This window comes from Vidua chalybeata, chromosome 7 (assembly GCF_026979565.1).
Source record: "Vidua chalybeata isolate OUT-0048 chromosome 7, bVidCha1 merged haplotype, whole genome shotgun sequence".
NCBI lineage: Eukaryota > Metazoa > Chordata > Aves > Passeriformes > Viduidae > Vidua > Vidua chalybeata.
The window spans coordinates 616,164-627,116 of NC_071536.1; the positions used below are offsets into that span (position 1 = coordinate 616,164).

Below are 10,953 nucleotides of genomic sequence, written 5' to 3' on the forward strand. Positions count from 1 at the left end.
ATGGATGTGCGTGTTTTTGTGCTCCATGGGATGTGCATGAGTTAACATCACAACTGTGAGGACCACATATGTCCTTCTGAACTTCAAATTTCATAACCTCAAAGCATATCCTTAATGACCAAAAGCATCTTTCTGAATTTTGCAAAACCAGGAATCCTGCTGAGTGCTCATAAGTTAATTGGAATATGAGAAGTGAAAATAATTTCCAGTGGGTGGTGGGCAACCTAGAATGGCCATGGGGCTCTTTGTGGACACGGTTTAGTGGTGGGCTTGGCAGTGCTGGGGGAATGGTTGCGCTCAAGGATCTTAGAGGGCTTTTCCAACCTTTGTGATTCCCTGATTCTGTGATTCTACTGCCATCCTGTGTCACTTGGTGCAGGCCCTGTAATAAGCATAGCCATTCTGCTGCTCCTTATCTTTAAGGACCTGTCCAGAGGGAACTGAGCATTTCATTCAACACAAAGAGCTCTCAGTTTCCCCCTGTAGCACCAGCCCCTAGCAAGAAGCTGCTCATAGTTCTGGGCAAGAGAGTGGGAATTTTGTAAAAGGACAGCTCTTCCCATTCCCTGGGAGTTCAAGTCCTGGTGTAGATCCTTCCACTGATGAAAACAACCATCATATTATGCTTTGTTCTGTGTTTACTTTGGTCACACTGGGATTTCAGTCCCTAAAATTCCTGCTGTCTCCCGCAGTGGCTGAGTATGCACAGCCCCAGTTACTGTCCCACAAGCTTCCCCTCCATCCTGGCCCCTGTGTGGTTGGAAGCAGAGACCCACAGGCTTCAGCTGGAATCACAGAGAGCAGCACAGCAGCTTGGAGCAGCCTACCCTCTGAGAGCCACCTGGCTAACGAGCTGTGACACGGGTAAGTCTCCCTGTCTGCAGTAAACCCTGGGAAGCCGCTGCCAGAGCCAATTCCAGACTCTGGGGTTTGTGGATAACCTTGTCAGCAGGCTGGTTGTTCTGCTCATTTGGGTTTTGTCACTGTCTGTCCTGACACACGGTGACGTTGATGGCAGCAATGCCATGCCTCGCCACCCTCACAGCAAAGAATCTCTTCCTAATACCTGATTCAAACTTGCCCTCTGTCACTTGGGAGAGCTGCTTGGATTTCATGCGAATGGGGAGTTTTGGTGTGCTTGAGCAAAAAAAAAAAAAAGCATTTCTGGGGGTGGCAGGTGCATTCTGTCTCTGTCTTTGCCTTATCTCAGATGATCTCTAAGGTCTGTTCCAACCCTAACTATTCCATGATTCTGAGGTCCCTTTAGCAGGGAAAATTCTGATTTGCAGCAAACACTTGTTTGGAAGATGTGTATATTATACGCAGGACTGTCAGGGCTAGCCAACATTTTCCCTTAAAAAACAAAAACAGAGAGGAAACTGGGTTTAAAGTGCAATGAATGTTCATTTGAGTGTTGTTTCCAGGAAAAATGCTGGCATTTTCATCAAAATAACCATTTAAAATGTGCTTTGTATTGCAAAGGAAGCTGGTTTGGGTTTCTATGAAGAATTAGGTATTTATTTATTTATGTTATCTTCTAGGTCCTGTGTTCTAAACATGGTATTTTTGCAAGCTGCAGTTGAAGTCTTTTATGGGTTTTTAGTCCTTCATTTCTGCAGAAGTGGTTTTCTTCTCCCAACTCACACCAGATCCCGAAGCTCTTCCTGTGATTACCTTGTGCGGTTTCCTAGAGTTCATTTTGTACTAGATGTGTTTGAAATCCCCAGGAATGTATTGTTCCACCTTAGCAGTTAGAACTGCATGGGGTGTCTGTGGTGTACCCACATAATCTCTCATACTCCATTAAATATGTGCAGGGGTCTAAGAGAGTGGCACAAGTGTTTGATGCCGATTGGTTTTTCCCCATAAGCTTTTGCCCTGAGGGAAAGTTCCTGCAGCCCCAAGACCAGCCATTTCCCTGGGTGTGCAGTCAGATCTCCAGGGTAATGAGCCACACATGTGGCTTGACCTGGAAATCTCACTAAAGGCATCACCTTCACTTTGGAGGGTTGTTATCTGATTTGATACCACCTGCCCCACTGTTTGGGAATAGCCAGATTCTTTCTCCCTGATGTTGGCTCTGGAAGAGCCTCTACAAAGGCTCTTCTGATGCTTCCCAGAGCAACATCAGAGGAAGAACAGAGGGTGAAGGAAAGCTTAGTAGGTATTTAGATAACTCACCCCCAGCCGCACTCCCGTGGCTGAGCTAGAGCTTGGCATTCTCACCATGCGGCTCAGTTACTGGAGATCCAGGGCTGAGCTTCAGTAGCTGGGGCTGAGTAGAGACCCCAAGAGGAGAGGCTGGTCAGGGCCACCAAGGTTTATTAGTGCTCTCAGGGCCCTGACAGGGATGAGAAGAGACTCCTTGACAGCAGTTTTGGGATTAGCAACTCCCAGACTGGAAGCTTTGGGTGAGGAGGGAGGATTGTGGGGTGAGAGATGAACTGATCTGTTCCACAGGGAACAAGGAGGAACTGGCAAGTTTGGATGTTCAACCCATCACTTCACTGGAGAATTTGTTTCTGCTTTTCCAAAAATACACCCTTGAAAAGCTTTCCAAATTGGGCAGCCAAGAGCAAAGCCACCCAGAGCCACCAGTTGCTTTGGAAAGCTGGCACTGTAGTGGGAAATGCTGCATGCACCTGTCAAGTCACACTGGGCAGTAAAAGATGCTTCCTGGAGCTGTTGTTTGTGCATGGTCCTATGTGCTCGTGTGGGTTTCCTCAGTTACTCTTGCATTACCCTTATGACTGTTGCTATTAATTACTAAAAAAGGAAGAGCCTGATTATGTCAGGACAGAGAGGTGAAGGAGAACTCCAAGTTGCACAAAGGCCTTCTCCCTTCTCTTGATGGCAGACTGTAAAGACTAGGTGGCCTTTCCCAAGCTTCCATGTCTTCCTTGCATCTGTAGCTGAGGAGAACCTTAAAAAGGGAACATAAGACAGAACACGGCTCTCTTGGAAAGAAGGGAATGATGTGAAGCATTCATGACATCTCTCTCTGATTTGATGTGATAGCAGAGCACTCTAAGCACTGTCTCACAAAACCAAGTATAGGTAAAATGTCTGCTTCCATCTCCCCCAGCCTGTCCCCTCCAGCTACAGCTGAGATACGCCTGCAATTCACCAACTGTGTCATGTCTGGCAAAAGGGTCTGTTCTCAAAAGTGTCTAAGACCGCTGGAAATGAACTTCAGTAATGGCTCAAAAAGTGAAAACTCAGCTCTTCTGCCTGCTCATTTCAGACTGGCAAGTCAAGAGAAAGCCATTGTGGTGAACGCTGCTGAAGCCTTTTGCCAAAGCACAGGCAATTGTGCCCACGGTCTCTCCCCATCTGGCATCCTGGCTGGTGCGGGAGCCTCGCTGAGCGGGTGCCGGCGTTCAGGGTGCTGCTGTGCCTGAGCACGCTCTGGTGCTGTTCCTGTGGGGTCCAGAGGCGCCGGGGCAGCAGCGCCTCTGCAGCCCTGCTCGAGGAGACATGGCCGCCCTCCCCATGGTGGCAGCAGCTCTGTGGGCCCAGAGCTCTTTGTCAGGGGGGCCTCGGTCACGGCACCATGGCCTGGGCAGCCACGAGGGCCTGGGCTAGCCACCAGCACTGCCTCTGCCCCCTGTCCCTTATTGGCAGCAGCCAGTGGCCATGCCCTGGCAGTGCCCTCTGCCCTCCCTGTCCCCAGCCAGCCCAGCCTGGGCACCTCGGGGGTGTCCCCACCCTCCTGCTGGGGTGGTGTCCCGGCATCGAGGGCTTCTGCCACAGGCCTGGGAGACGATCAGGGGAAGTGCAGAGCAGCCGGGTGCCAGGAACAAAGTGGCTGCCTGGGGCTGCTGGTGGCCTCTGATACCCAATTGCTCACGGCTGCCCACTGCCCCAGCCCCTCAGGGTCTCCCCCAGCCCAGCCAACCTGCCCGGCAGCAGTGCTGCAGCCCCACAGGAGCTCCAGGGGAGCCCCATCAAGAGGCACCTCGGAGCCCTCAGCAATCCAGCCAGCAACACACAGGCAGGTGGACACAGATGGTGCTTCCTGCCTGGGACAGGCCTTGTGGCCATCTCCAGGCACCGCTCTCACAGGGATCCCCACAGCTCCGGCCCTGCCCACCCGCTCTGTGGGCAGCACAAAGGCTTCAGCAGAACCACCAAAGGCCAAGGGGCTTCTGGCCATTTTCCCTGCAACCCTGCATGTCTGGGCACCTTGCTGAGCACAAGCACTCTTCCCCCGCTTCCTTGATGCCCTGTGGACACTGAGCAGCAAAAGAAAGATCCTGGACCTCTGTGCATGACAACAGTGATTTCATATTTCCATGCTGAGATGAGGTCTTCCTTGCAGCTCAGGTGCCCTGAGCAGACAGAGCTCCTAGGATTAGTTGTTCATAGATGTCCGCAAGCTGCCACACAGAGGAAGCTTCCTATCCCCCACCCTTCTGGAAGTGGTCTTGCACCTTCTGCAACCAGGAGAATATGAAGCTCTCTGTACACCTCTTAAGAGTTGCAGGGTTTGAATTGCCAAGCTCGAGATGGCAGGGCTGATGTCATCAGTCAGGTCCTGAAGGGCTGAAACACAGAGGAACAGAGCCACGGTCAGAGCCCAGGTCTGCAGGGATCTGAGGAGACTCTCCTGCATGGGCCATCCCAGCCCGCTCTTGCCATGGTCAGGAAGGAGCAGGGAATCATTGAACTACCAGGTTGGAAGAGACCTTCAAGGTCATGGAATCCAACCCACGCCCCAACACCTCAACTAAACCATGGCACCAAGTGCCACATCCAGTCTTTTTTTAAACACATCCAGGGGCAGATCATTCCAGTACTTTATCACTCTTTCAGTGAAAAACTTCTTCCTAATATCCAACCTATATTTCCCCTGACGCAGCTTGAGACTGTGACCTCTGGTTCTTTCAGTTGTTGCCTGGAGAAAGAGACCAACACCACCCGACTACAACCACCCTTCAGGAAGTTGTAAAGAGTGATAAGGTCACCTCTGAGTTTCCTTTTCTCCAGGCTAAACAACCCCAGCTCCCTCAGCTGTTCCTCACAGGGTTTGTGTTCCAAGCCCCTATCCAGCCTCATTGCCTCCTCTGGATGCACTCCAGCATCTCAATGTCCTTCCCAAACTGAGGGGCCAGAACTGGACACAGCACTCAAGGTGTGCCCTCACCAGTGCTGAGTACAGGGGAAGGATGACCTCCCTGCTCCTGCTGGCCACACCATTCCTGATCCAGGCCAGGAACCATTGGCCTTCTTGGCCATCAGGGCACACTGCTGGCTCATGTTCAGCCAGCTGCTGACCAGGGCCCCCAGGTCCCTTTCTGCCTGGGCACTGTCCAGCCACACTATACCCAGCCTATAACGCTGCAGGGGGTTATTGTGGCCAAAATGCAGGACTTGGCACCTGGATTTATTAAACTTCATCAAACGGACTTTGCCCATCCATCCAACCATTCCAGGTCTCTCTGCAGAACCCTCCTACCTTCCAATAGATCGACACATGCTCCCAGCTTAGTGTTGTCTGCAGATTTACTAATGAAAGACTCAATCCCCTCATCCATGTCATCAATAAAAATATTGAACAGACAACGGGATCAGCCTGAAGCTGCTGGCCACTAATCCCCCACGTGCCCCTGAAATCTCTGTGTGCTCAGCCCATGCCGCCCCTCATCCGCACAGGGAGCAGAGCCCTCCACAGCCAGGGCAGAGCTTGCAGCTCCCCCGCCAGCCCTGACAGCCCTCACCCTTGTAGATAAACTGGGTCTCTTCCTGCTGCTTCCTCAAGTACCGCCCTGCGATCCCTAGGAACACAGAGCCTGTTATAGACCGTGGTCCAGATCCTGCTGTGGCAGGACAGGGAGGGAGCCCGGGCTCGTGGCTCACCCATGAACCTCACAGCCGCCTCTCGCAGGGGCTCCTGTGGGCTCTGCAGGTAGGGCCGGGCCCGGCGCAGGTGCTCGGCCGCTCGGCTCCTGTCCTCTGCCAGCTGGAGAGAGCGGCAGCAGGGAAGGGTTGGCGCGGGCTCAGCCCTGGGCCGGGCGCTCCCTGCGCCCAGCCCCAGCCTCCCCTGCCCGCACAGCCCTGAGGCCCGGCCAGCAGCCGCTGGCGCCGGGCTCTGGAGGGGGCAGAGGGCCGGCTGCTGCCCGGTGAGCCGCCGTGCCGCCCTGCAGCCCCGCCGGGCCGGGGCTCCATCGGCACTCGGCTGGGACCCAGGGGAGCCTGGAGAAGAGCCCGCGTGGCCTCTGGCTGCAGCAGCGGGCAGGGGCACAGCTGCCAGCCCACACACTGAGCACTGTGCCCATGGGGCTTCTCCAAGCTGAGCCTGGGGCTTCCAGGCCATCCTTACCAGGACCTCAGCAAACTTCCATGGCTGCTCCTTCTCCACCAGCTGCTTGAGCTTCCTCCTCTTCAGGAATTTGGCCCCACAAAGCAGCGCTTCCTGAGAGGCCTGGAGAGCAGCAGAGACCCAGAGATGGCCCCACAGCCCAGGCCACAAGACCTGTGTCCCTGTGCCAAGGCCTGGAGGAGGCTGCAGCCCACCAGGCGCCAGGGCAGGAGGCAGCCGAGCCCCCTCCCAGGGGGACAGCAGCAGCCCACAAGTCCTCACCTCTGCCACACACCAATTCTCATCGTGGCAGTGGAAGAAGAGTGGGAGAAGGCTCTTGCTCACATGTTTCTTCAGGGGCTTTTTTCCGTTGTCCATTACTAGCTCCATCACCTCTCGGAAGAGTTGAATGGAGAGCACCTGCACATGGCTGTTGTCCTGTTGGAAAGGAAATGGAAAAGAACCAGCAATGGTTTATGGTTTCTCTGGGCCCACCTGGGCACAGGCCTGAGAATCCACAGAGCACCAAGTGTCTGGGCAGCACCCAGTGATGGTGGCTGGTGGCACAGAGCCTTACTTTGTCAATGAGTGGCTGTAGCACCTCAGCCAGCTGCAGGGCAGTGGGACTGGATATTAGGGTGGCTCTGTCCTGGAGCTCATTCAGGAATACAGAGAGGATCAACACAACCACCTCTGCATCTGCATCCTGCAGTAGGCCCATGAGGCTCTGTGTCAGACTCCGGATGCCTTCGGCCTGTGCAGGACACAATGCTGCACTGTGAAACCATGAACTGTAGAATCATAGCATATCTTGAGTTGGAAGGGATCCACAAGGATCATCCAGTCCAACCCCTGGCCCTGCACAGACAATGCCAGGCTGTGCCTGAGAGTGCTGTCCAAACAGTCCCAGAGCTCTGGCAACCTTTGGGCTGTGACCATTCCCTGGGGTGCCTGTTCAGTGCCTCACCACCCTCTGGGGGAAGAACCTTTTCCTAATATCCAGCCTCAACCTCTCCTGACACAGCTCCAGCTGTTCCTTCGAGTGCTGTCATGGGTCACCAGAGAACAAAGATTGGTGCTGCCCTTTCACTTCCCTTGCAAGGAAGCTGCAGATTGCAGTGAGGTCTCCCCTCAGTCTCCTCTAGGCAGAACAGGTCAAGTGCGCTCAGCCACACCTCCTATGGCTTCCCCTCTAGACCTTTCACTATTTTCATATCCTCCTTTGCACAATCTTTAATGGTTTCATGGGTTTTTTACAGTATGGTGCCAAAAATTGCACACAGCACTTGAGGAGAGGCCACGCCAGCCCAGAGAAGAGCAGGACATTCCCATCCATTGCCCAGCTGGTGATGCTGTGCCTGATGCATCCCAGATATCCCTCCTGGCTGCCAGGGCACTGCTGACTCCTACTCGCCGTCACAGGTTCCCCACAGGTCTCTTTCCACAGCACAGCTCTCCGGTGTCTCATTCCCTGCTCTAGTCACACAGCCAGGCTGCCCATGCCAGGTGCAGCATCTGCCACCTGCCCTTGTTCAACTTCATATGGTTGTCCACCCCGCAAATCTGTCTCTACACGGCCTCTACCCTCAAGGGAGGCAACAGCTCCTCCCAATGTAGTATCATCAGCAAACTTATTTAGTATTTCTTCAAGTGCTGTGTCCAAGTAATTTATGAATGGCTGCAACCCCACCCTGCTGCCGCAGGGCCCACAGGCCAAAGGCCTGTCCCAAAGCACTGGGGCAGCTGAAGTGGGAGGCAGGAGAGCTGGGAGCAGCTGCCCCAGCGCCCGAAGCCCAGCCAAGCCCAAGCGACTGCGTTCCCCAGCCCCACACTGCCTGCATGGCTTCAGCCACTGCCCCCTTCTCACCAGTGAGGGATCCTTGCTGAGAACCACAAGGCCTCTGAGAGCCAGGCAACGCCGCTCCCTGGATTTGCTTTGCAGATGCCTTGAAATGATCTCCAGGGCACTGTCACTCCATTCCCTCATGTCAGGGCACTCAAGGACCTGAAAGGCACACGGCAGTGACAGGGGACCCGGCAGGCAGGAGCCTGGAACCGCACAGGGCTGGGCCCAGGCAGCAGCACAGGGCGTGGGCACTGTCCTGGCAGCTGTGGCTACGAGAGGGCAGAGAGCTGGGAGGCAGCTCAGCGAGGCAGTGCTGACCAACAGGCTCACCTCCACAAGGAATGCCAGGGCAGGCAGATCCCAAAGTGGTTCCTGCCTGCTGAGCAGCCCCAGTAGGCGGAGTGCAATGCAGGAACACAAGGCGTTCGAGGTATGGTGCATCTCCCTGGAAGGCAGAAAAAGGCATCAAAACCCTAAGCCAGCAGGAGCAAATGTCTCCCAGGACTGTCTCACACAGTTCTTGTCTTTCCCCACCACCCTGCAAGGAGACCTGGGCCCTTTGAGAGGCGGCTGCTCTTGGGCACCCTCCTCTCCCAGCCTTTTCCAGTCTGCTTGGTGGTCCCTTAGTGATGAGGCCCTCTGACCCATGACCACAGGGACTGTGTGTGGCACCAGGGGACAGGGCACAAATGTCAGAGGCACCAGGGAGAAGGGGGTCTCACCTGGCCAGCAGACCCATGGCATAATGGTGGGTGTCAGCACAGAGCAGCGTGTCCCAGCCACGCTTGCACTCCATTGCCACCAGTAAATCCAGACACCGCAGGTGGCGGAACAGTGCCCTCACAGTCTGCACTGCAAACCTGTGTGCAGAGCAAAGCCCAGGTCAGCCCTGGGAGTCCTGGCACCTGCCCTGGGGAATTGGGAGAAATAGGATGGAGCACCTGTTGATGCTGGTGGGAAGGTTGAGTTGCTCCTGGCATTCCTTCCAGAAGGTGTTGACCTCCTCTGGCATATCTAATGTACTGACAAAAACTTGGAAGAGCAGAGCCACAAGGAGGCGGGGAGAATATTCCATAAATGGTGCGGGGCACCAGGGCAGGCGGAGAATCTCCCAAACCACCCTGGTTGCCTGCAAAAGGACAAAGCCCCCCGAGACAGCCCTCACTGACAAAGTCTCTGTGTGACAGGGCCCGTGCGTGGCAGGGAGAGGCCCGGAGAGACACAGGGGGAGCAACGGGACTGGTGGCCCTGCAGCTGCCCCTAGGCCAGGTTTCAGGGCAGTGCCTGAGGCAGGGAGATGCAGCGGGGGAAGGAGGATGGAGAGCTGCTGGAGAGGTGCCTTGGGGCCAGCAAAAACCAGATCCAGAAACTTACAGCCAGGGCAAAGACTCTTGTTTTGTCCCCATCAGAGGTGGACACTCTGTGCAGTGGCCAGTTCTCCAGCACACAGAGCAGTGTTGGCAACACCTTGTCCACTGCCATTCCTGATGAGGCTATGGTCCTCCACATGATTGTAGCAGCCCTGTGGGATCAGAGCTGTGTATCAGGAGGATCTCAGCCACAGCACCATGGCCTGGGCAGCTGTGGGGGCTCAGGTGACAGAGCCCTGGTGCCCTGAATGGCAGGGGGGGAGCATTGGCAGTAGGCTGGGTGGCTGACATGCCACAGCTGAGAAACAGAGAGCCTGGTGGGTCCTAGAACTCTCTACCTGTCTGTCAGACTCCACTGGATGGCTATAGAGGGTGATGGGCCCTAAGGCCCAGTGAGCCCTGAGGCCACGAGGAAGGTAGCTCCCGTACCTGTCACATGATGGGGCGCAGCGCAGGAGGGTGACCATGACATCAGTGGGGTATGCCTCGGTCAGCCTCAGGATGTCCATTAACATCCTGTCATCTGGAGGTGCATTGGATACAAGTCTCTGGTGCATGTTCCTCACAAAGTCTGGCACCTGGTGGAGGCACATGGAGAGCTGCCAGAACAGCAACTTTCCCAGCTTCCTCTGAAAAGTGCTTCCCTTTCCACCACACTCTGATGGCTTCAAGGGCTGAGGGGGGCCCAGCGGACCTGGCTTGAAGAGCCCCCAATTCCTGGGGGGATCCAGCCCTGGCCACAGGCTGCTTACTTCATTTGGGTGGGAAACAAGTCTCTCCCCAAAAATATCCAGGTTGGGAGCAGAAGCCTTCATATTTGCTGTGCTCTGAGTGGGTGTGGTATCAGTGTTAGCCATGTGGTCAGTGTAATGTCAGGATTTGCATCCTCCTTCTTCTCCTGGCCATGCAGGAAGGTCTCTCCCTTGTCCCATTGAGATCTGTCCTTAAGGGGACATGGAAGAAAATTGGCTAAAGCCTGGGGACAACAAGGAACAAGGTGGTTGCACAGGGCCTCCCTGCAGCACCACTCTGTCCCGTTGCCTCCTCTGGACACTGTGGCCACCAGCAGCTGTATTGTGATGTGTTACAAAGGGCCCTATGACACACAGCGACGTTTTTTCCCACAGTGCCCACTGTCAAAAAGGGCCCTTGCACACAGTGCCATGTGCCCTGGGGCTTCCCCCAGCCCAGCCAACCTGCCCTGTTGTGGGGCAGCTCCAAAGGAGCTCTACAGGAATAAAAGACACACTGATGTCTCCTGAACCCTCTGGGACACACGACTGGTGCAGACAGTTTTCTTACCCTCCATAACCATTGGGGGGACATATGGGAGCCCCAAAATCAGTGTGTTCTGCCTTAACAGATTCCAAAGGGTGATGATCTTGTACCAAGCAATGAAAAGGATCCACTGCCACTGAGGCTGCCTGCAGGCCAGC

At 55.0% G+C, this 10,953-nt stretch overlaps 1 protein-coding gene across 5 annotated transcripts; it reads right to left on the bottom strand.

The window, feature by feature from the left end:
- Nucleotides 1–4,267: 4,267 nt before the first annotated feature.
- LOC128790597 (maestro heat-like repeat-containing protein family member 6) lies at nt 4,268–10,530 on the bottom strand. Of its 5 annotated transcripts, none has more exons than XM_053947483.1 (13): nt 10,270–10,530; nt 9,947–10,095; nt 9,522–9,669; nt 9,089–9,276; nt 8,870–9,007; nt 8,478–8,592; nt 8,169–8,306; nt 6,879–7,055; nt 6,584–6,739; nt 6,323–6,424; nt 5,860–5,962; nt 5,721–5,777; nt 4,268–4,545 (listed from the first exon to the last, which is right to left on the bottom strand). In XM_053947483.1, exons 1-13 carry the CDS (start codon nt 10,372–10,374, stop codon nt 4,355–4,357), a joined length of 1,767 nt encoding a protein of 588 aa, XP_053803458.1. In that variant the 5' UTR covers nt 10,375–10,530; the 3' UTR covers nt 4,268–4,354. The 5 variants fall into 5 exon arrangements, with proteins under 5 accessions (XP_053803458.1, XP_053803459.1, XP_053803456.1 ...); XM_053947484.1 differs by having other exon boundaries at nt 6,879–7,007; nt 9,947–10,116; XM_053947481.1 differs by having other exon boundaries at nt 9,947–10,116.
- Nucleotides 10,531–10,953: the final 423 nt, after the last annotated feature.

What these genes read in the sequence shown, in the direction of transcription:
- LOC128790597 (XM_053947481.1), bottom strand. Translation starts at nt 10,374, where the DNA reads ATGGCTAACACTGATACCACACCCACTCAGAGCACAGCAAATATGAAG. An exon ending in CAAGAGTCTTTGCCCTGGCT is followed by an intron (nt 9,277 to 9,521) that starts GTAAGTTTCTGG and finishes GTCCTTTTGCAG; the next exon opens with GCAACCAGGGTGGTTTGGGA. An exon ending in CCCTGGCATTCCTTGTGGAG is followed by an intron (nt 8,307 to 8,477) that starts GTGAGCCTGTTG and finishes TGTGCCTTTCAG; the next exon opens with GTCCTTGAGTGCCCTGACAT.